Source organism: Macaca fascicularis, chromosome 6 (assembly GCF_037993035.2).
Source record: "Macaca fascicularis isolate 582-1 chromosome 6, T2T-MFA8v1.1".
Taxonomy (NCBI): domain Eukaryota; kingdom Metazoa; phylum Chordata; class Mammalia; order Primates; family Cercopithecidae; genus Macaca; species Macaca fascicularis.
In genome coordinates, this window is record NC_088380.1 from 99,789,169 (window position 1) to 99,814,353 (window position 25,185).

Genomic DNA, 25,185 nt, shown 5'->3' on the forward strand with positions numbered 1-25,185 from the left:
ATAAGTGATGGACCACTGAGGAGATGCAGAACATGAACAAAATAGTCCTTGGAGACGTCTTTGCCTGGGAGTCTTCACTGGAGTTTGGGCAGTAAGATGAGATGGGGAGACAGAAGAGTTTTTGTTGGGCATAACAAAGTTGGAAATGCTCTTGGTGCTATACACAGTGTTTGACTGTATGCAGATGTTCCTTCAACTGCATGTACTTAATTTTCCAGGTCCTGAGGCAGGCTGTGTCTCAAAATCTCAGTTGTCCTCTACTGTTATAGCTTAATGTTCAACAGTAAACTAATGATCAGCATTAGCATAAAAGTGTCTGGCATTCTCTCACATGTTCAGAGCAAAGAGCTCTCTTATTTATAATTATTTAAGAAAATAGCATGCAATTTATGTCACAGCTTGACGAGTTCTTCCTGCCTGCTGCCTCCCAAAAAACCAATGCTTTGAGAGCAGCAAGTGTTGTAGCAAAGAAACAACACTTGCAGGGCCAGCCAGGTGAGGAGAATGGGAGACTTTTCTTAATCCACCTCCCTAACAATTCAGCTACTAGGGTTTTCAAGGGTACTTTGGTGGGTAGGGAGCTGGGGAACTGAAATAATTGATTGGCTGGGGATGGAATTACAGGGGTGTGTGTCTAAACTGCCTTCATGCATCTGAGTCAGTTCTGAGGAGGGAGTCTCAGGACCAGGTGGTATCTCTTGGTTTACCAAAATGCTAAATCTGAAAAATACCTGAAAAACCAGTTCTCTAGGTTTCAAAATAGTGATATTATCCGTAGGAGTAGTTGGGGAAATTACAAATTTTGCAGCCTTCGGTTGTATAACTCGGGGGCAGTAAGCAACTTACAGAAAAGCAAGTTAAGCAAACAATGGATGTTTATTGTTCACCCATGCCTATTCTTTAGCAAAGTTCAGGCCCCTATCATAATTCTAACCTTGTGACCTCGTGTTGGTATTTACAAATACAGTTTCAATTTTTGAACAAGGAGATCAGTTCAAGGAGGGAAAGGACTGTTATGATTTCCACACAAGAATGAGCAAAAGCACTTTAGCCTGTTAGAAGCAAGATGGAATCAGTTATGTTAAACTTCCCTGACTACTATAATTTTTGCAAAGGCAGTTTCATTTAATGGACAGGATATATTATTATTTTTTAATTAAGGAGAAAGGAATGGGGATCTCAACCCCTCTTCCTTTGTTGGGCACTTGAAAGATCTGAAGAACTTTTTAACTTAAAAACATATGAACAAAATCCAAAACATTAACTTGCCTTGAAGGTCAAGCCCAGTCCCTCATCTTTGACTTAGTGCCTATCCTGTTTTGTTCATGCCCAAGCAAGATTCTGTTTCTTCCCCTACTACCTACATCACCACTAAAATGCTTTTGCTTTCAATACTTGTAACCTCTAGGACTCCAAAGGTCCCAGTGGTTTGATCTCTGATATGTCATGTTCAAACTGAATGGTTCAACACTCAGAAATTACTAAATGGGGTCTGATTCTCTTTATTTTTTGATGGTTAACGTTGTGTAAAAGGTAATATATTTGCCTGGCTCAAAGCTCAAAATAATATAAAAAGTCAACTTTGAGAAGAAAGTGCTAGCTCCCATTCCTTCCCCTCGTGCCCTGCATCCTTCACAGGTACTCAGATTTATTAGTGTCTTGTGCATGAAAACTGTTTATTTATATGAATACAAGCAAACAAAAGTGCATATTTCTCCTCTTCCTCCCTGTAGGAAACTATAGCCTCCTACAAAATGTCCATATTCCTAATCCCCAGAACCTATGAATAGGTTGCCTTTCATGGCAAAAGGGATTTTGCTGATTTGATTAAGTTAAGGATCTTGAGATACAGAGATTGTTCCGAGAGGGTTCATTGTAATCATGAGGGCCTTTATAGGAGGGTGGCAGTAGAATGAGCATTAGAGGAGAAGGCAGTGTTGATGGCAAGAGATTTGAAGTGGCTGCCCTTTGCCCTCAGGGGCCCTGAGCCAAGGAATAAAGATGGGTTATAGAAGCTGGAAATGCCAAGGGGATGGAGTCTTTCCTCAGTGCCCCCAGAAGGAACCAACCTTGCTGAGACCTGGACTTCAGTCATTTTGATTTTGGACTTCTGACCTCCAAAGCTATAAAGAGAATAAGTCCTTTTTTTTTTTTTTTTTTTTTTTTTGAGACGGAGTCTCACCCTGTCACCGGGATAGGAGTGCAATGGCTGGATCTCAGCTCACTGCAAGCTCCGCCTCCCGGGTTTACGCCATTCTCCTGCCTCAGCCTCCCGAGTAGCTGGGACTACAGGTGCCCGCCACCTTGCCCGGGTAGTTGGTTTTTTTTGTTTTTTTTTTTTTGTATTTTTTAGTAGAGACGGGGTTTCACCGTGTTAGCCAGGATGGTCTCGATCTCCTGACCTCGTGATCCGCCCGTCTCGGCCTCCCGAAGTGCTGGGATTACAGGCTTGAGCCACTGCGCCTGGCCCCCCCATATTGTTTTAAGCCACTGTGTTTGGAATAATTTGTTACAGCAGCTCAGTCAGTCCAGTAAACAGCTGGTTTAATGAATTGTTTTGTGAGGTCTTAATACCTGAAACACAGCATTTTGTTAAACAAGTTGTTGTCAAACTGTGGCAGTCATCAGAATCCCCTGAAGGGCTAATTAAAACGGGCTGGGTGTGGTGGAATGTGCCTGTAGGCCCAGTTACTTTGTAGGCTGAGGTGAAGGATTGCTTGAGCCTAGGAGTTGGAGTACAGCCTGAGGAACACAGCGATAGCTTGTCTCCTAAAAAATAAAATTAAGCCTGGGCACAGCTGGCTCAAGCCTGTAATCCCAGCACTTTGGGAAGTCGAGGCTGGCAGATCACTTGAGGTCAGGAGTTCAAGACCAGTCTGACCAACATGAAGAAACCCCGTCTCTACAAAAAATGCAAAATTAGCCACGTGTGGTGGCGCATGCCTGTAATCCCAGCTACTCGAGAGGCTGAGGCAGAAGAATCACTTAAACCCAGGAGGCAGAGGTTGCAGTGAGCTGAGATCGTTCCATTGCACTCCAGCCTGGGTAAGAGCGAAACCCTGTCTCAAAAAATAAATAAAAATTAAATTAAAATACAATTTAAAAACCCAGAAACAATGCTGGGCCTCAGTCGCAGAGTTCTGATTTTGTCCATCTGGGGTGGGACCTGAGAATTTGCATTTATAAGAAGTTCCCAGGTGATGCTTATATGTCACTGGTCCACAGACCATGCTTTGAGAACCCATAAGACAATTCCAGTTTTCAGATCTGGAGCAGCACCAGCTCCTTGAGGGCCGTTCCTTCTCCTCCACTCTGCCCCAGCCCACAGGAGCTTCCCTTGCCCTTCCACCACCAGTGTGACCTTTGACCTCTAGGACCAGGCTCCTCCTTTCTCCTTGATAGTTTTTCCAGTTCCATCACTCAACCCCCATTTTTCTAATTATGTTTCACAAACATTTGACCGAAAGACCAGACTTTTCCCTGAGGCATAGGGTAGCCTAGCGGCTACTGCCTCCCAAAAATGATCTCTCTTTGTGGGAGGGTGGGTGGGAGCTGGGAGCTGATCTAGACCTTCTCAGGATCACACATTCAGACCTGTGCCCTCCTTTCACATTTTGTTGACCTTATAATCTCTCCTGCTCAGGGTTTCTCTGGGCTTATACTGAGCACTGTGTCCTGGACCCTTTGGACCAATCAAAGACCCAGGACTGTGAATTCGTATGGAGTTGATACAGAAGTTATTAAGAAATAATTTGTAGGCAGATAGTAAGGTTTTTGGTGGAATTTTTCCTGTAATAAGAATCCCTGAACCATCTCTTTCCTAACAGAAAGGGTGGCTTGAACGGCCAGGCCAGCAAGCTTTGATATGCCAATACAGGCCCATAAAAACTGGGTTCACTCAATATGGTGATTCCCACCATCTTTTCCTTGTCACCAGGTATACCAAATGTCATGGCCACCTCCAGATAACACCATGGGTTCAGAACATCATGGTGACCCGTATTTGCATACCAAAGGGCTAAGGTGGGAGGGCCAGGCTTTTTGCCGGCTAGGTGAATGACACACCTGGTCAAACCAATCCCCTGGGCCCTATGCAAACCAGACACCACCTCCTCCAGCATCCGAATATAAGCAGCCACTTTTTGGTGCACACAGGGTTTTCTCTTTGTTCGAATCCCCCTCCCTCTGTCTCTGTCCTGGGGAGGTACTTTCTTCTTCCTTCCTTGTTTCTTGCCTATTAAACTTTTGATCCTTAAAATCACTCCACGTGTGTTCATATCATTACTCCTATTGGCTCGAGGCCAAGAACCCTGGTGTTCCTCCAGCCATCAGAGCCGTATCAGAGTTAATGTAAAATTAAATTCTGAAAAAACGTAGCAACAGTCTTATATGAATTTTTAAAGCATTTTAAACATAAAATTTGAGTCCCTCAATATTTTTTGTTTACAATGATAGAATTTTCTACTGTCTCAGAATATATATTTTTTTACCTGAGTTGTCTACCTTTTTGTTAATTTCTGATTTTTAAAAAATATTCAGCCGCCTTGTAAGAATGAGAAGAAATATTGGAGCACAATCATAAATAAATAATCTTTTTAAGCCTAAGAGCCTTGCAACACCAAATTTGGCTAAGCAAGTTCTAAAGAGAGTTACTGAGTAACCGCTATCCTCAGGCAGGCTGGCTTGGAACGGGAGGGTGCTTTTTCCTTCCTCCTCCCAAGTGGAAGCATCTTGCTTTTGCCTTTACTTTTCATAAATTTAAGGCTGAGGAAAAATGCAACATCCTCAGTTTCAGTTTCCATAAAATTAAAATTTATGTAGGCAATTTTCATTTTCCTCAAAATCTCTTGTCTAATTCTCTCCCCATTGTCCAGCCTGAGTCACTGAACACACCATTGTTCTGGGGACTTCTGTCCCATTGGTTGGAAGAGGACTAGGGTTGGTTTTCTAAATTTAGTGACTTCCTCTGAGGAATGGATGGCCTCTGAGGCAATAAAGCCGTTCTAGTTTAAAGTAACTACATACCAAAATCCCTGAGAGGCCACCTGCTAGAACCCTGCTTGCAATGCTGCAGTGCCCAGGCGAGGTTAAAATGCTTTCTTTGACTAGACAGAAAGCAAAAGTTAAGAAAATTCCTTAGCAAGAACTCAGATATAAAGATTATGCACAAAAGCTAACAGGTGCTATTAAGTATGCCTGGGCATTTTTCTAAGCTGTACATCACCATCACCAACAACAACAATAACAAAACCTTCTCTTTTACAACCCTCACAATTTTTTTTTGTTTTGAGACGGAGTCTCATTCCATTGCCCAGGTGATCTCCATTCACTTCAGCCTCTGCCTCCCGGGTTCAAGTGATTCTTTTGCCTCAACCTCCCAAGTAGCTGGGGTTACAGGCACTCGCCATCACACTCTGCTAATTTTTGTATTTTTAGTAGAGACAGGGTTTCACCATGTTGGCCAGCCTGGTCTCGAACTCCTGGCCTCAAATGATCCACCTGCCTTGGCCTCCCAAAGTGCTAGGATTACAGGTATGAGCCACAGCTCCCAGCCTGACCCTCATGACTTTTAATGAATGTGATAAGAAAGACTGATTTTGTATAGCACCTTAGTAGGCATTGAGTGGCCCTACGCTGCTAGAGGGTGTCCTTGTAAACATATTTGTTGCTTGTAACTTACTTTTTTCTTTATTTGTTGTTCACAAATGTCATTTGCTCAGACATCCAAGGAAGATGGGCTACCATTAGCTCTTACTTTTTGTGTGTCTTCTAACACTTTCTCCAAAATGTAATAGTTGCTTAGGAAATGTCTGTTGAATGTAACAGAACACAGCAGGGAACACAATGTCACTGGTCTCCAAGTGGATGGTATTGACTGTTTCGGTCCAGATACCCATTTGTGCTTGGGGCCCAGGGAACTTGGCCAGAGGGCTCAGGGGAGAGGCATAGGGGACACCAACATCAGTGGAAGGGTGAGACGCCACCTCAAGGGACTTCACAGGCAGGACCTCAGGGAGGGGCAAGTGTGGAAGGACAGGAGGTCAATGGGAGGCACCCCAAGAATAACTTCAGGAGACAATGGGGCCTGGTTTTGGAGCAGGCAAGAGGTGTTTGCATGAATTCCATAAGCTGGTGAGGCCTGAGGAAATGGAAGTATTAGTTATTTCAATATCACCATTTATTGTGCTCTTACTGAGGGCCAGACATTCTGCGTACATGATTTCCTTCAGAAGAGCTGATATGGCACAGGAAAGTGGTCTGGTGGGGTGGCTGAGCATGTGATGAAGCCAGACTGCGCGGGCAAATTCACATCCCAGCTCCAACCCTTACTGTGTGACCTCAGACAGGTAAAGTGACCTCTCTCTGGACTTTAGCTGCTCATTGTAACATGCAGCTAATGGACTACTAACCCCATAGTGTCACTGGGAGGAGTAAATGAGGTCATACACATTAAGTGCTGAAACCAGTGCCTTGCACAGAGTTAGCACTCTGCAAGTATAACCACTCTCATTATCTCTGTCATTTTATTGTCCCAGCAATCCAGTGGCCAGGGGCTGTCAGTATCTCTATTCTAAAATGAGCACAGTGAGTCACCGCCTAAGGCCATGTGGTTAATAAGTCGCAGAGCTGGGAAGAACTGGGACCTGACTCCAAAGCTCGCATACTTCACCGACTAGCAAACAGCCTCCATAAGCATTCTAAGAAAAATGTACAATAATCCAGCAAACATGGACGTCAATGTCCTCCTTTGAGGATGCTGTTGCATTGCTGTCTTTGGGCAATGTGAGGGAGGCTGGGCATGTTGCTGGGAGACACATTCTTTTAGTTGACTTGCAAGGCTGACTCCAAGGTCAAGGAGTTATTAAGGTCATCCTCCCTCCCCACTTTCCTTCCCACCCACCTCTGAGGAAACTATTCCAAAGTCTGACCTGATTAGGATTCTTCAAATGTTGTGACTTGTTAACACACCAACCTTGTGGTTAATATTTGACTTAACCCAAAACGGATAATAGGAAAAAACAGCATGCTTGGTAGGAAGTGTTTGGGGAGAATGGAGAGCTGCTTGCAGGGCTCATTCAGCCGCGGGGAAGCCAGACAGTGAGGTTTCTCTGTGAATCACCTTTCATTTTAATTTAATTAGTTAATTTAATGTTCATTATCCTTAATTCTTTTTTTTTTTTTTTTTTTTTTTTTTTTGAGACGGAGTCTTGCTCTGTCACCCAGGCTGGAGTGCAGTGGCCGGATCTCAGCTCACTGCAAGCTCCGCCTCCCGGGTTTACGCCATTCTCCTGCCTCAGCCTCCCGAGTAGCTGGGACTACAGGCGCCTGCCACCGCGCCCGGCTAGTTTTTTGTATTTTTAGTAGAGACGGGGTTTCACCGTGTTAGCCAGGATGGTCTCGATCTCCTGACCTCGTGATCCGCCCGCCTCGGCCTCCCAAAGTGCTGGGATTACAGGCTTGAGCCACCGCGCCCGGCCCATTATCCTTAATTCTTATAATAAGAAGCCAAACTGGAGAGATTTGCTAACCTATAGTCACACAGTTGGGAAATCGCCTAACCAGGATTTGAATTCAGTCCACGTGGCTTCTGATCCGTGAAAGGAGCAGGAATTTTAGATTCTGGGGCCAGTTCCTGTTAGGAGCTGAGCAACTTAAACATTTTCTCATTAAAGAAAATATACTTCAATAAAGTTGTAGAAAAAGGAAGAAAGAGAGAAGAGAGAAAAGAAAGGAGGAAGGAGGAAGGGAGGGCAGGAGAGAAGGAAGGGAGGAAGAAAAGTATAGGTAGCTAGAAAAATGTGTTCTGACTGGTTCTGTAACCACTGTAGACCAGTGACATGTTCAAAGCAAGGCCAGCAAAACTGGATAAAAATGGAAAAATTTTGTTTCTGGGCAAATGCTTCTCACACCTTCTTGTCATCTTCTTCTGAATTTAATTACCCACCGTGACACCCACAATACAGCCTTGTGACCATAGAATTCTACAATCCATGAAGAGCAAGTGCACCTTTATGTGTTTGCTTTTGCTAACTGCTTGCTGCAGTTAACAGAGTCCTAGAATTTATGGTTTTCCAGGAGAGTTCAGTCTTAACGATGCCTTTTATACACTTGTTGATGCTTAGGACTGTATTGATAAATCAGCTCTAACAGCTCTTGGCACAGACTTTGGTCTATAATGATGCTTGAATTGAACCAGGAGATGAAGACTTTGATGGACTCTGTGTCATTATTAAGAAACTTGGGAATTATGCCAGATTATCAGCTGAAAGTGTAAATAAGTTACAGAATGCTGACATAGAAGAAATGCCAAACATTGACATGATGCACCCATTCAGCATCTGTCTCAGGCTGTCAGAGCTGCTATAACAAAATACCATAGACTGGGTAGCTTATATACAACAGAAATATATTTCTCATAGTCCTGAAGGCTGGGAAGTCCAAGACCAAGCTCCTGGCTGCTTCAGTGTCTGAAGAGAACACATTTCCTGGCTTGTAGATGGTGCCTTCTCACTGTGTCCTCACATGGTGGAAAGGACAAGCTAGCCCTCTGAGTCCTCTTTAAAAGGGCACTAATCCCATTCATGAGGGCTCCACCATTATGACCTAATCACCTCCCACAAGGTCCCACTTCCTAATACCATCACCTTAGGGGTTAGGATTTCAACATATGAATTTAGGAGGGGCAGAAGCATTCAGACCATAAGAGCATTCCTTGCATGAAATGGTGTTAACTGTGGAAAAGCAAGTGAGAGCAGCAAAGGGAAGAGAAGTGAAAGGGCAAAATATTAGCATTTCCAGTGCTTGTGACCCATAAAATGAATTCTGAGAGAGGTGCTTCTTGAAAAAAGGGCAGGTAAAAACTTTGAAATATAATGGGTACTTAGTTACTACTTTGGAAATTCACAATGCATGTAACATATTAAAGGCTCTGGCAAGTCCCAAGGTCAAGTTTCCAGCCCGTCTGTCTTCACAAGCCTGTGTGAATGTCTGCTAAGTAAATTTACCAAGCTTGGGGTCTTGCCAGTGCTACCCCCTTGCTCTGCCGCTAATGTCCTGGACAAATGAAACATCTACTTCTTTCTTTCTTCCTTTTTTTTTTTTTTTTTTGTCTAAAATGAAGTCTTACTCTGCCAGCCAGGCTGGAGTACAGTGGCACAATCTCTGCTTTCGCTCACTGCAACCTCCACCTCCCAGGTTCAAGCGATTCTCCTGCCTCAGCCTCCCGAGGAGCTGGGAGTACAGGTGCACACCACCATGCCCGGCTTTTTTTTTTTTTTTTTTTTTTTTGAGATGGAGTCTCACTCTGTTACCCAGGCTGGAGTGCAATGACGCGATCTCGGCTCACTGCAACCTACACCTCCTGGGTTCAAGTGATTCCCCTGCCTCTGCCTCCTGAATAGCTGGGATTACAGGTGCCCACGACCACACCCAGCTAATTTTTGTATTTTTAGTAGAGATGGGGTTTCCCCATATTGGCCAGGCTGGTTTCGAACTCCTGACCTTAGGTGGTCCACCCACATCGGCCTCCCAAAGTGCTGGGATTACAGGCGTGAGCCACCGCATTTGGCCTAATTTTTGTATTTTTAGTAGAGACAGGGTCTCACCATGTCGATCAGCATAGTCTAGAACTCCTGACCTCAAGTGATCCACCCGTCTCGGCCTCCCAAAGTGCTGGGATTACAGGCATGAGCCACCGTGCCCAGCTGAAACATCTAACATGTTGCAGATACTAATTCCACAGTACTTCCGGAGTGTCTCAAGGGTAAGACTGGATTAGGAGCCCTGACTGAGCTCACCTGCTGTATTACTCCACATGACTCATCCTCTCATCATCCCTCTAAGCTGGAGGTGCCTCTCAGGGAGGCTGTTTTCCATCCATCCTCTGTTGCCCTTTCCTATATCTCAGCAAAGGGAAAGAGGTAAATATTTTATATGCTTGTGGGGTTTAATGAGGCTAAGAGTATCTGTTTTTAAAGTTTATCAGATAAAAGGCATAGGCTCTCAAAATGGGCACAAGTCCTGCAGGCCAGCACTGTATAGCCCAGCATTTCCAAACTCATGGAACCCATTTTTTCATGTAACATTTGCTGATGTGCCATGGAACCAGTGTTCTGAGACAGCTGCTCTGGAGACTCTGAGCTCAAGTAGCTGGGATTACAGGCATGTGCCACCATGCCAGCTAATTTTCGTATTTTTAGTAGAGATGGGTCTTCACCATGTTAGCCAGGCTGGTCTTGAATTCCTGACGTAAAGCGACCTCAAGCGATACACCTGCCTTGGCCTCCCAAAGTGCTGTATACAGCCTCTTTGAATGCCTGGGAGACACTGCTGAAGATTCCTCATACCCTGACCTTGGTAAGAGTAGACCATTATTTGGTACTACCCTCACATGGCAGCAATTTGCTAGATTCTCTGTAAGTAGGAAATTTCCAAACTACCAGTGTCAACCACCTCTTTGGTTCAGAGCAGTAATTTTCAACATTTCCAAGCTTGTAGACCCCCCCTTTTTTTTTTTGCTATAGTAAAAGATGGGGCAGACCACAGCCTCTCCATATATACTGGTGAGTTTTGCCATCAACTGAGAAAGCAGAATTGGTCAAAAGCTACTATGAATGCTGGGATTTTTTTTTTTAAAGTAAATTAAATATTTTGAATAGATAATTATATGTACATGGCAGTTATCCTTGAACTGAGTTTATATTGTATTCCTTGCTGCTTCCGCCATACAGAAAATAAACCAGGAAAAACTTCTAACTGGGTAAATCAGCTGTTCACCTTTATTGAAATATTGGAAAAGGGCCAGGCATGGTGGCTCATGCCTGTAATTCCAACACTTTGGAAGGCCGAGGCAGGCAGAGCTCATGCTCCTTAGTGGGGATCACTTATCCCTCACTTATCAAATTCCTATAAAGGAGGAGGGATTTTTCTTCTCCTTCCAGCTCAGGGAGTGTTGAAGGAGCACTTTGCATCCTTTGCTCCTTTTCTCACTTGGAGGAGGAGGAGTCCTCTGGTTAGATTAAGGACAGTCTATCTGCCATTGGACCACACCTTCACACAGGGGTGGGGAAACTGACTCAAAAATAACCTAAGGTGTGGCCGCCCCTCCCTTGTGCTGCCAGCTAAAGGCTTCCTGGATGGGGAGGAGACCTAGGGCTCCTTGGTTTTCCTGTGGTTTACCTGTCTGGAGATGCCCACACTGTTCCCTTTCTGGGGGCAGCCGTCCCTGCCGCCCCCTGCATTTTTTAATTGTACAGTGACTGCTTTGGTGAGGCTAAAGGAGATCTTCTATGCAGGGGGCTGGATAAAGGCACCCAGAGTCAGCTCTACACAAGGGTTGCATTCTAGATGTCAGGGGACAGCCCCCATGGCCACAGGTTCCAGCTGTGCTCTTTAATTCTGTCTTCCCAGGAGTTGCTGGTCCTCCATTCCCAGAGTGGGTCCTTTGGTCCCCATTTAACACATCTGGCTAGAACCCTGGGCAGACTGTGTTAAAGATCATCCACACTCAGTTCTCAAGGATGACTTAATAATGGGAGGAAGTGCAAAATCTCCACCCCATAAACAGCTGTAATTTTACATATGAAGTGTCTTAAGTTTTACAAGGCATACAAGAGAATAGGAAGGAGGCATCTCTGCTTGCTTCTGAGAAAGCGCAGCTGCAGGTCCCCAGAGGCTTGAGCCCAGTCAACTAGGAGGGAGGAGTTGAGCGCGCAGGAAGAGCCGGTAAAAAAACCCCAGAGCCTCGGGTTGCCTCTGTGCTCTCACGTTCTGTGCCGTCATTAACTCTCCTAGTTACCCCTCTCTCTCCCACTTTCAGCTCCGCACAGCTCACCAGGAAAGTCGCCTGGGGACAGGAAGTATAAACTTGTGCATAAATATAGACCCATTTTAAACATCACTTGTGCTTAAAGGGACCAGACCAGAATTCTCTTCCCCTAATGAGCAAGATTAAATTCTGCCCCTTCAAACATTCGGTGTATTTAAGAAGAAGACCCCTATTAAGGCCGGGTGTGGTGGCTCACGCCCATAATGCCAGCACTTTGGGAGGCCGAGTGGGTGGATCTCTTGAGGTCAGGAGTTTGAGACCAGCCTGGCCAACATGGTGAAATCCTGTCTTTACTAAAAATACAAAATAGCCAGGTGTGGTGGTGTGCATCTGTAATTCCAGCTACTCAGGAGGCTGAGGCAGGATAATCACTTGAACCCAGGAGGCGGAGGTTGTAGTGAGCCAAGATCACGCCACTGCACTCCAGCCTGGGCGACAGAGTGACTCGTTTCAAAAAAAAAAAAAAAAAAAAAAAAAAAAAAAAAAAAAAAGACCCCTATTAATATAAGAAAGGAATTCTAAGTAAAATATCTCAGGAGCCCAGTTCTTTACAATATTATGGTATAGTCAATTAGGGAGCATGGCTTTCTCTGGCAACCAAATGTCAAGATAACGATCTAACAATAGTCACGGGGGATATAAATAGTGTGGTCTGGGCCACATAGATCCATTTATCACCAGTTTAAGAATTTACCATCGGTTTAAGAATTTACCAGTTCTTTCTCCATCCTTAAGGGGCATCTTTGGACAGCCTTGAATTGGAAGAAATGGCTGTCTGGAGTCCAGCCCAAAGAGCCAGGCTGGAGGAAGCAGAGAAGGTGGTTATTAAAATCAACAACATTCGCAGGAGATTGGATCACTTACTTTCTTCAGTAAACAGAAAGAGTAGAGCTTTGGCTGTGAATTTTTTGGTTGGTAATTTTTGGTTTTTGTTTTGTTTTGTTTGCCAGCCCCTAGTGCCAGTCTCTCCATACTCTTTGAAAGATCATTCTTTCTATCCTTGCATATCACACAGAACTACTCAGCAAGGAGCAGGGCAGAAAACGGGAGGTTACATGAGGTGTCCACACACCGGCCAGGGAGCTGCCAAGTCCCTTTTCCCTGCTTGGCAGCCAGAACCCTGACGATGAGGCGCAACCCCCAGCTGTGAAGCTGGAGACACTGAATGACTCAAAAGAAAAGGTGTCCAGGAACCAATAATTGGGGGAGCTCCCAATGAGACAGCCAGATCCACACCTGTTCATTTATTCTTTAATCTGTTCACTCAAGAAAGAGCCTACTATCTGCCAAACAGTCTTGATGCTGCAGATACAGCAGTAAATAGACACCAATCCCTGACTTCAAGGCACTTATATTCTAGTAGGGAAGAGACAGTAAACTAAATAAATCATACCAAATATTAAAAGATAGACTGGGTGTGGGGCCTCACACCTGTAATCTCAGCACTTTGGGAGGCCAAGGCAGGTGGATCACTTGAGCTCAGGAGTTCGAGATCAGCCTGGGCAATAAGATGAAACCCTGTCTCTACCAAAAATACAAAAAATTAGGTGAGCTTCCATGGAGGCATGTGTCTGTGGTGCCATCTACTCAGGAGGCTGAGGTGGGAGAATCACTTGAGCGTCGGAGGATTGCTTGAGCCCAGGAGGCAGAGGTTGCAGTGAGCTAAGATCGTGCCACTGCACTCCAGCCTGGATGACAGAGTAAGACCACATCTCAAAAAAAAAAAAAAAAAAAAAAAAAGATAAATGCTATAGAAAAAAATAAATTGATAAAGAGGGATAGGGAATGCTAAGTGAAAGTGGAAGGGAGAGTGTTAGATAGGGGGATGGGGGAGCCCTTGCTGAGAGGGTGAGATTTGAACAAAGACTCCATCTATGGTGAAGCTATCAGTTGGCAAGCCTAACCTATGTACACAAGTCTTCCAATCAGTTTTTTAGTGCCTCATTCTTTACAGATAGTCACATCTCCAGACATTTGAGGAAGGCTTTCAGATGTAAAAGAGAAAGAAAATTGGGGCTCAGAGGAAAAACAATAAAAAAGAGAAAGATGCAGTTTGCTAATTTTCTTTCCATAGCCATTCTCCCCTTCTTCTTGTATAGATCTCCTTCTTTTTGTAAAGTTTTAGTGAGTTTTAGTTGGGCAAGAGGCTTCCCAGGCAGGGGCCCCTCTGTCTAGCCTGCCCTGCAGCTGGTGGGGCTATCACACTAAGTTCTGGCCAATGGGATGTGAGCAGAAGTGGTACATACGACCCCTGGGTCAGTCATGACCCCTTGGAGCAAATGCCACCTGCCTGCCTCTGGACTTTTTTGATAAAGAAGCTTCTATCAGGCATTATATCTTCGTTATAGCAGCCTAGCATGTATTCTGACTCATACACGTGGGTCAAAGGAAAGAGGAGATCCAACATAGGAGAGATAAAGGGAATCCCCAGAATGACAGTGAAGGGAGATCCCAGATAGAGAACCCTGTCTGCCTCAGGACAGAGGGCAGCAGTCCAGATTGGAGCAGTGTAATTTTCCATGTTGAGGGTTCTCTGTAGTTGTACAGTTTTCAACTTGAGGACAGAAAGCTGAAATGGGCCTGAAGCAGATCTTTGTCTGTACTTAGCTTGCCTGGTGGTGATGACATTTCTGTTCTCCCTGCTACACAGCTGGCCAGCTGAAGAGGTGTGGGTGTGCTTTGAGCTCCTCCTGAAAGCTGGGGGCAGGGACATACTGAGCTTAGAAGCAGAAAATGCAGAGCAGCCCTCTGCCATTATCACATTTCTGGGGGACACTCCACGCTTGGTTCACACAATAGCCTCCCTGATCGTGGCGTGCTGTGTTTCCAGGGACTCACTCAGCACCACTTCTGCTTCCCCAGAAGAGGCTCTGGAAAACTTGCAAGGGATGCTGAAGCCAGTCTATAACTCAGTCAGTGTTCAGTTTACCTGTTCTTGGGATTGTTTGTCTAATTGTGATATCACCTTTTTCTTCCATAGCTAGGTCGGTGTTACTCTTTTTCAAAAGTAAAATGTATTGCTTAGAGATATTATAAGGAGTAAAACTATAAAGTATCAGAATGATTACAACAAAAATGAACTAGTGGTTACCTCTATGGAGGGATGGAGAGAGGGAATACCCTTGGGGAGGGGCACACGGCCCTGTAAGGTACTTTATCAGGACCTGGGTTTGAGGCAGTTAGAGCAGAAAAGACTTTTAGTACTATTGGCTTTTTAAACCATATGCATACATTGCTTTGATAAAATAGCTCTTCTATGTTGGGAACTGGGTTTCCATAGTTAAGTCTAGGTTCTTGCCTTTGGGTACTTTTTTTTTTTTTTTTTTGAGACAGAGTCTCGCTCTGTTACCCAGGCTGGAGTGCAATGGCATGATCTCAGCTCACTGCAACCTCCACCTCCCAGGTTCTAGCAATTCTTCTGCCTCAGCCTCCCGAGTGGCTGTGACTACAGGCATGTGCCACCACACCCAGGTAATTTTTGTATTTTTAGTAGAGATGGGGGTTTCACCATATTGGCTAGGCTGGTCTCGAACTCCCAACCTCGTGATCCACCTGCCTGGGCCTCCCAAAGTGCTGGGATTACAGGCATGAGCCACTGTGCCCAGTCGCCTTCGGGTACTTCTGAATTTGGCAAGAAACCAATACAGATGATTAACTACAGCGTAGCCTGATAACAGCCGTACGGTATCTATATGCAGTGTTTTTGAATTCCAGAAGAGGAAACGATGATTTTAAGTCAAAAGGCCATGAGAGGAGACAGAAAAGAGAGGGGAACAGTCTAAATCAGGCATTGAACAAGGAGGAGTTTCAAAGGAAAACAAAGGAGAAGAAAAGGCATCTCAGGAGAAAGAAACACAATGAGCATGGACAAAGAAGTGTGAAAGTGCAGGGAAGTGGTCCAGAGCGGATCAGGCACTGTAACCTCTGGCGGGGGAGGGGAGGGGCGGCATTCATATTGTGCAGTGTGTAACCTGAACAATCATCCGTAGTGATCCTGGTTGAAGGGAGTGGTTAGGGCCCACAAAAGAAAGAAGCGAGAAGTACCCGGGCCTTAAGTGGGAAATGGCAAAAACGAATATGAAATGAAAAAAGACTGTTATTAAACCCTAAGCATTATTCAGTAAGCTGGAGCTGGCATTTATTTCAATATGAAATTTCAAAATTATATCAACCATTTGTACCCAATGAGTGACAGCAGCACATGTCTTTATTTATATTGGCATGGCCAAACATAAACACAGTTTTAAGTTAGTATATTTCGCCTAACATTCCTTAATGTCTCGAGAACATGGAAACAAATTGGACAAAAATCACTGAATCATCTACAGGTATTTTTTTATTAGAAAAGAAGTTAAGTGTTGTCACTAGAGACTGAAGAAGGAAATTAACAATCTTACAATTCTAGAACAGGCAAACTTCATAAGGGATTCTTAAGTTTTCAAAGTGTGGGGGCTCTTTCATAGATACACTCTTGGTGTAGGGGGCTGTAAGTTTTCTCAGATGTTTCACATTTCGTGCTTTAATCGTTGCTGGTAGTCTAAATCAAACAAATACACAGTGTTCAGGATTATCTGGAGAGCCATCTTAAATAACAGAGTGTTCCGCATGACCACAGCCTCTGCACTTGTGCCTTTGATCCATGTGACGCCAAGACCAACTATGCTTTTCATATGATTTCTCCAATTGGGTCCTGTGACCTTTCACAGAATTGTTGAACATTTCCTATGAGATCTATGGAGGACAAGGTGGAGAACACTGGTTCGGAGCAGTGATTTTCAAGGTGGGATGGGATGGGGTGGGGTTGAGTGGAGAGATGCATGTAGTTTGAAAGAACACATTCAAAATACCCACTGATATCATAATACAAACTCCATAAAGTCAAGCAGCAAAATGATTTCAGCTAATGGACAGTAGCAGAAAACCAACTATGGATTCATCATTGTGGAGAAGGAGTCTGGATAAACATAGTTGAAAAACACTGGCTTAGAGGTAGAGACATGCTGACACGTGGAGAACAGTAAGAAACGTGTGCCAAAGAGAACAGTTGAGGGTCAGTGAGGGAATCCTGGGCCAGAACTTGTCACAGTCTTCTGAAAACCAAAGAGCGCATCCAGAAGAAAACCAAGATGGCCCGTCAACCTTCTTGGCCCTGTGGTTAAGAGCAAGTTGATTCACTTTTAAATACAGAGCCAAAAGAGGAAAAAAGCTGTTTGTGCCCCCAAATTCATCCACCAGGAAGTGCTGTCATCATTTGCAATTCCATCCAGCTCTTGAGGACAGATGTCAGCATGGGGGGCCTGCTCTGCCAGGAAAGAAAGAATGGGATCTTCTTGTAAGGCAAAATCCTTCCTTTCTCTCATTACCAGAACACTTACACCTGCCATTTCAACACACTCTGTTGCAGATGGCCCTGAGATGCAGCTGCCAGTAAAATAATGACAGCACAGAACACTGAAGGAAAAGGCCAAATGCAAGAAAGGAGACTTTCTGAATATGGGGGACTCTAATGCCCACACCAAAATAGAAGCAGTTTGAGAAATGACATTTCCCATCTTCTCCCATTCTTAATCTAAGCCTAAATTGCTAAACATGTCCCAGAATAGGAAACATTTGGTACCACCATTAATTGGATTTGAGTGCTTTTAGTACCAGTGGTAAGGCTAGGAAGTGAACTCAGACAGATATAGGGTGCACCTGCTGTGATGATATTGTAGAATTACGATTAGAAGATTTCTAGCATTGACTATTTCATTTCAGGGAAATCAGTTGTATTTTTTCAGATCTTTTTCCCCCTTCTGTTGCTATGTGGAGTAACTATCACAAATTATGTATACTCATTGCCGAAGAGATGAGTTATTAATTAGCAGGCAATAGATACCCCTCCAAGAACATTTTGGTTAAAGAACCATTCATTTCTCCCTCAACTAAAGCAGCCCTTACGTCTCTCTGTGTACAGGTCTCTGAATTGGCCTGCTTGGGAGCTGGCTAGCGCTAGCTGTGCTGGGGAACTGGGGGAAGGAGGAGCTCAGACTCCAAAACCATCATGGTTTCTTTCTAAAATGTTCATTGCCCTGTGGTTTTCCACAGAGCCAAAGATCTCCTTTAGGTTACTGATTTTAGAAAACTTTGTTTTGGCTTTTGGGAAGCCAATTAATAATTAGAGTTGATCTGCCAAATGAACACAGGTAAAGCCAAAATGACCTCAGTTTCACATCGCATTTTGAATAAATCCAAATTGTTTACCACGGCCTGGGTACTCTGGCCCCTGCTCACCTTTCTCTCTATTCTTCCTTCTTACTGCACTTCATTTACTCTATTCCTGGTTTTTTTCTGTTCCATGAACATCCCTTACCTGTTGCCACCTCAGAGTCTTTGTACTTGCTATTCCCTCTGCCTGAAAAGCTCTTCCGCTTCATCTCTGCTTAGCAGTCTCCTTGTCAATCAGGTCTCAGCTCCACCCTTCCTGAGAAAGGCCCTTCCTTACCATGTTAGCTCAATTTTCTCCCCACCCCCTGACATATTCTATCACATTATTCTATTCTATTTAAGGATTTGCTTGTTTTTGATCGGTCTACCTCTCTGGAATATAAGTTCCAGGTTATCATTTTATGCATCATTATATTCTCATGCGTCTGGCACATGCTCAATAAATATTTGTTAAATGAAGGTGGAGTGAAAGAATTTCTCCCATTGACACAATCTCTTTGTAAAGTGTGAAATTCATTAAGTAATTGATATCACCATTCCTCAACTTACCCCAAATCATCTTTCCCCAGCCAGAATGCTGTCCTACAGTATAACAAACCATGACAGAAGAATTCCATGGTGTCCCATGTTCCTGGCCTAGCACCTCACCTGCCACTCACCTGTGGTTACTGCAGAGCTCCAATCTGCTTTAGCCGCGTCAGCAGTTCCCCACTCTGTTGCATAGAGACTAGATCACTGCATCCGCCTATACAATCTTTACCGATAAAGACTCGAGGAACCTAAAGAAGCACACAACCCAGGACATTACTACATTACTAGACTAGAAAGAACATATCCCACCATGAAATATTTCCCATGATTCCAAATTTTTAAAATCACTTTACAACCTCCTCACGTATATGCTTATAGGACAGGACTTCCTTACTGTTATAAGGGGTAACATTATAAACCCAAGAATGTTTTTAAGCCAGAAGAGTTTTCAAGTTGAGTGTGCTATGCATGAGCTTGTCCAACTTGCCAAAGGGATTTTAAAATTTCACTCTACAGAAACATGTTTCAGGAGAATTCTAATTGGCTGCAGTCAGACCACCTAGATTGAACTCTACTTTCTCTGCATCAGGGATTGTAAACTGGGTCACAACAATCAGGAAGGAAGGAATTCATTTCTAAATACAGCTGGAAAAGTATTTGCATTAGGTCTCTGATTTTTCAGGTCCACAGTTTATTAAATACAATCATCTCTCTGTGTTGTTAAAACACAGGTGAGGGCCAGGCACAGTGGCTCTTGACTGTAATCCTACTACTTTTGTGAGGCTGAGGTGGGAGGGTCACTTGAGCCCGAGTTCAAGACCAGCCTAGGTAACATAGTGAGACCCCCGTCTCTACAAAAAATACAAAAATTAGCCAGGCATGGCGGTGCATGCCTATAGTCCCAGCTACTCAGGAAGCTGAAGTGGGAGGATTGCTTTGGCCTGGGAGGTCGAGGCTGCAGTAAGCTGTGATGGTGCCATTGCACTTACACCTGTATGACAGAGCAAAACAAACAAAACAAAACAACACAGGCAAGCTCTGTCCTCAACCACGGGGGTGTAGTGGTATTTGAGTCTCCTTTAATCACTGGTCCACCATAAGATGGTTAAGTCACCCCGGACGTGGGTGAGTCACCCATGCCAAGCCACAGTCATGACACCTGCTAAATAGGCTTCTCTCTAGTTCCATGCTTCCTCCCTGCTGCTAGGAGCAGACATATTACAGAATTCCAGAGGGCTTTTAGAATCGCGAGGGAGGAGGAAACACCCTCAACGTGGCTGAATTTCCAGGCCAAGGGTGTTCCACCAAGGCTGCCTGGCAGTGAAGAAACAAGCCCCATGGAGGTGACCATGTCATCAGAGCCAGCGGGCCTTTCCCCGAGTACTAGGAACGCACTGGAGGGGAGGGAGAGGTGGAGGCAGAAAGCAGTGAGACTATTTTTCAAAGCTTTGGGCTTTCCTCAGAAAGCACAGTAATTGGAGCAAATTGTCCAAAAAGTGAGAAAGATGAGAAAAGGGGCTTAATGATTGTGGGTAAGTTCTTACAGCACTTTTATTAAAAAGGGGATCTGGGTGAAGGTAGGCATTAAAAATAAAGTCTAAAAATTAAAAACAAATCTTGCACATTTCCATGGCTATTTCCTGTGCTCTCACAGGATAACTGAGGCTTTGAAAACCCACAGCCCTGGAGCTGCCCCCCAGCCTCCTGAGACGACCCTGAAATGTGACCAGGCTGCCCCTAGCGTGGAGTTTTGCGCTCAGTGTCTGGCAAAGAAGCGAAAGGCTCCTTTACCCTCATACCCATCCTCTAGTCTGGACAACTGCAAAACTGCCTTAAATCGTATCAGTGAATGGTACCCCTAATGGGAGATGAACGGCAGGCTGTACAGGATGGCATGGAGGGCTGTGGCAGTGAAACCGAAGCAAGTACTGTTGACAAAGCTGAGCAAAGAAGAGGAACCAGCCTGTGCTCCCTCCCCTCCCGTCCCTTCCCAGCCTCCTCCTTAGAGGAACTTGAGAGTCCACTACCGTCAAGGAGAGGAAAGAACTGCCACCCCAAAATGAGTTTGGTAATCCTGTGGTTCTTACTCTCCTGGAGTAGGTTCCCCCAGCCTCAGCCAGGCAGCGTCTCCTGCACACTAGCTAGGGTTACACAAATGCAACTACTCAAAAGCGATTTCTCAGCACTTCCTCAGCTTCCTCCCTGGTACAAGCCACCTTCATTTGTCACCCGAATAACTGCTATAGCGGCTCCCAATGTCTCCCAGCTTCAACCTTCACTCTTGCCCTACTGTCTCTTTTCCCCACAGCTGCCAGAGTGGCCCTTTCTTTCTTTTTTTTTTTTTTTTTTTGAGACAGAGTCTCGCTCTGTCGCCCAGGCTGGAGTGCAGTGGTGAGATCTCGGCTCACTGCAAGCTCCGCCTCCTGGGTTCACACCATTCTCCTGCCTCAACCTCCTGAGTAGCTGGGACTACAGGCGCCTGCCACTACACCCAGCTAATTTTTTGTATTTTTATAGAGACGGGGTTTCACTGTGTTAGCCAGGATGGTCTCGATCTCCTGCCCTTGTGATCCGCCCGCGTTGGCCTCCCGAAGTGCTGGGATTACAGGCTTGAGCCACCACGCCCGGCCCAGAGTGGCCCTTTCAAAATGGAGTCAGATCAAGTGACTTGTCTGCTCAGCACCCACCAAGGGCATCTCATCTCACACCAAGTACCAGTCACAGTTCTTCCAAGCTCCCATTAGGTCTCAGACCTCACCTCCACTAACTCTCCTACTGGCTCACAGTGCTGCAACCATACTAGCCTCCTTACTGTTCCACAAACCTGCCACGCAAACATCTACCCTGGGAACTTTGCATTCACGCTGCCTGTAAATTGTGTATGCCCATCTCCCTCAGCTTCTATAGATATCTGCTCGAATGTTCCCTTCTCAGTGAGACCCAATGGCTCCATTTAAAACTGGACCCTGCTGCTGCTTCCCTACCTTTTCTACTTTTCCTCATAGCACGTGCCACTTACCACCTCTCAACATACTGTTTTATTATTGTATTTGTTTGTCTCCCCCACTAAAATATAGGTTCAACAAAGGCAGAAGGTTTTTTTTTTTCATGGCAGAAAAGACAGATTTTTTTCCCCACTGTCCATAAAAGTGCCTGGTACATAGTAGGTGCTTAAAAGTATTTGTTGCATGCAGTAAAATCATCATTCAAATGTGAAGGAGAAATACTTTCTAAAATAAACAAAACTTGAGGAAATGTGTTACCAATGGAATCACCTTGCAAGAAATGCCCAAAGAAGTTCTTCAGAGAGAAGGGAAATGATATAGGTCAGAAACTCAGATCTATGTAAAGAAAAGTGCATTTCAGGAGAAATAAATGAAGGCACTAATTTAGGAGCTGTGACTATAGCAAAACAAAAACAGGTTTCACTAAGTACATGGCTTGATTGAAGGCACTAACTTTCCATAATCATGTCCTGCTGATTACCTACTAGATACTTTACAGAATAATGAAGACCGCAGGTTCAGGCCGGGTGCGGTGGCTCACGCCTGTAATCCCAGCACTTTGGGAGGCTGAGGCAGATGGATCACGAGGTCAGGAGATCGAGACTATCCTGGCTAAGACAGTGAAACCCCATCTCTACTAAACATACAAAAAATTAGCCGGGCGTGGTGGAGGGTGCCTGTATTCCCAGCTACTCGGGAGGCTGAGGCAGGAGAATGGCGTGAACCCGGACACGGAGCTTGCAGTGAGCCAAGATCTCGCCACTGCACTCCAGCCTGGGGGACAGAGCAAGACTCTGTCTCAAAAAAACAAACAAACAAGCAAAAAACCCACAGGAGCTTTCAGAGCCTTTGAATACAAACACTTACCTGTTGGGGATCAAACAAGCAGCTTTAAAAGATTTGTTCTTCCCCTAGGAGGAATGCATTCAGAATTCAAGAATCTGTGAAAAACATTTTTCTAAAAATGAAAAACAGGCTTGTTGAGGTGGATCATGTCTGTAATCCCAGCAGTTTGGGAGGCCAAGGTGGAAGGATAGCTGGAGGCCAGGAGTTCAAGACCAGCCTGGGCAACATAACAAGACCCTCATCTGTACAAAAACCTTAAAAAATTAGCTGGGTACGATGGCTCATGCCTGTAGTCCCAGCCACGGGAGACTGAGGTGGGAGGGTCACTTCAGCCCAGGAGTTCGAGGCTGCAGTCAGCTATCATTGCACCCCTGCACTCCAGCCTGGGTGACAGAGTAAGACTCTGTCTCTTAAAAAAAAAAAAAAAAAAAAACCTTAAAAGATCACTACAAGAAATATTGTTGTTCTACAAAGAAATGAAAAAGCAATTGTTGGCCAGGTGTGGTGGCTCACGCTTACACTTTGGGAGGCTGAGGTGGGTGTGTCACCTGAGGTCAGGAGTTCGAGACCAGCCTGGCCAATATGGTGAAACCCCATCTCTACTAAAAATACAAAAATTAGCTGGGCGTGCTGGCATGCGGTTGTAATCCCAGCTACTTGGGAGGCTGAGGGAGGAGAACCCAGGAGGCAGAGGTTGCAGTGAGCCAAGATTGCGCCATTGCACTCCAGCCTGGGTGATGAGTGAAACTCTGTCTCAAAAAAAAAAAAAAAAAAAAAAAACTAAAAACTAATACTTGGCTCCCACCTCTGACATTGTGATTTAGTTATTGAGGGGCATAATTTGGGCATAAGGATTGTTTTACAAGCTCTCTAGGTGATCCTAATGTGCAGCAAAGTTTGGGAACCAATGGCTGAAAGGTCCTCAGGGTGGCAGCCACAGTGGGGCCTGTAGTAGTGTTTGCACTGCCCTTTACACCTCTCAGGGCCTGGGCATCCTATGCATCTGTGGTCCCAGTAGGCAGCAATAGCCTCTGTCGTCATTGTGTACACTCCAGGACCTCAGCACACAGCAGTAGGGTAACACACTAAGCCCTCTCTGCACCAAAATGCTGACTTCTTATTAGAGAGGAGAGAAACAACCTCCAATGCTTTACACTCAGAACCCAGTAACAACCTTGTAAGTCAAACTAAAACTAAAATAGCATATGTGCTTGGCCCAACACTGTGCTGTAGAATGTGCATCCCAAAAGGGAACTTAGCTGAACTGGTGGGACATTTCTCATCCCACCTCGCAGCAGAACTGATACAGGTGATGTGGTTGGCATCCCTCCTGAAGCCCAGGACGCAAAGCCAAGGATACTAAAGACAGGGAAGTCTTTCAGATGGAGAAGAGCAATTTTTAGAGGGTCCCACAGCCTATTCACAGCAAATGAGACTTTGAGGTCACCTAATGTGGTCTTGCAGCTGGGATCTTTGAGGACTACAAGAGTGGTGACTTGCCCAGGATCACACAGCCAGCCATTATAAGAGCCAGGCCAGAAGAACTCCAGGCTATGATTCCCTACAATGTGGGGCCTGGAAACATCCATAATTAATTTAGAACAAGGGGCAGATAATGGTACATTAGATTTTTCCAGTGAGAGGAATTAAATAAGGAAGAAGGAGCCAATTAGAAAAAGAAAGCCTAGAGAAGAGAATGAAGAACATGACTCTCATGTTAAATAACCAGCACATCACACCCGGCCCTCCATCCCAGCTTCCACCTCCAGCCCTGCCAGCTGAAAACTGTCATTTTGGCAGTGCTTAAAACAAAGACTCTAGATAATTCCCCGGGGACTCCCCGGCAAGCTGCTGGGCCCACTTACCCTGTCGCACAGCAGACATCAGCTGTACTCCCTCTTCGGCTGTGAGAGGACCTTTGGCTGCAGTGCCGCCGCTCACTCAAGTGACCGAGATCCTCTCTAAGGCGCCCTCCCCCACACCCCCGGCCCCGCACAGCCCTCTGGACGCCTTGAAGGACGGAGCCGCAGCCTTGTCCTAAAGAAAGACACAGCTCTGACAAGAAAAGGCAATCCGGGAGCCTTTCCCTAGCCGTTTAAAATGAAACTCACCGTTCTTGCTCCCGTGAGCTGTTGCAAATAATCTTGAATCTCGTTAGTGTGGTTGGTGGCTGTGATATCGACAAATTCCAGAAGCCCTTGTTTGATGGGCAATTGACTGAGGATCTCTTGGGCCCTCCTGCAGTATGGGCAGGTGGGCTTGATGAACACAACCACCTTCCCAGGCTGGATTTTGCCGTTCACAAACTCTTGAGCCATGCCGATGGGCTGCGGTCTCCCCGGGAAGAATCCTCAGTTGCAGGTATTGCTTGGGGTATTGAGCCCCGACCCAGCCAGTTGGCTCCTATTTAATAAGGAACCTCCCTGGAGGCGGAGTTTGCCTGGTAGCTTGCTCGAGTTTTAAAGGGACAGCTTCAAAGACATTTCCATCTGGTATACTTCACTAGTTAGCAATGCCTAGGAATGCAATACTTGCTATTTAATCGTTGGTAGCTATGAAAGACACTCTGGGTATCTTTGTTGTCCCTGGACATTTGGGGAGTGCCTGCCCATCGGCAATGATCAGAGTTTAGTCACCTCTGGGGAAGCATACATTGCTTACTCACAAAGGGGCTGAGGAAGCAGTGACTTCTTAGAGCAAATTATTGTTTTACCTCTCGGAGATACAGTTGTATTTTAAAATGCAAACAGAATCACTTAAGAAACAGAA

At 45.1% G+C, this 25,185-nt stretch overlaps 1 protein-coding gene across 4 annotated transcripts; it reads right to left on the reverse strand.

The window, feature by feature from the left end:
• Positions 1–16,145: 16,145 nt before the first annotated feature.
• GLRX (glutaredoxin) lies at positions 16,146–24,799 on the reverse strand. Of its 4 annotated transcripts, none has more exons than XM_005557411.4 (3): positions 24,528–24,799; positions 18,694–18,813; positions 16,146–16,558 (listed from the first exon to the last, which is right to left on the reverse strand). In XM_005557411.4, exons 1-2 carry the CDS (start codon positions 24,732–24,734, stop codon positions 18,700–18,702), a joined length of 321 nt encoding a protein of 106 aa, XP_005557468.1. In that variant the 5' UTR covers positions 24,735–24,799; the 3' UTR covers positions 16,146–16,558; positions 18,694–18,699. The 4 variants fall into 4 exon arrangements, with proteins under 4 accessions (XP_005557468.1, XP_005557469.1, XP_005557467.1 ...); XM_005557412.4 differs by having other exon boundaries at positions 16,146–16,976; XM_005557410.5 differs by having other exon boundaries at positions 16,146–17,124.
• Positions 24,800–25,185: the final 386 nt, after the last annotated feature.

Excerpts from the sequence above, each read along its gene's own strand:
- GLRX (XM_005557411.4), bottom strand. The coding sequence starts at position 24,734 with ATGGCTCAAGAGTTTGTGAACGGCAAAATCCAGCCTGGGAAGGTGGTT. Across the intron at positions 18,814-24,527 it reads AGCTCACGGGAGCAAGAACG|GTTCCTCGAGTCTTTATCGG; the intron begins GTGAGTTTCATT and ends GTGCTTCTTTAG.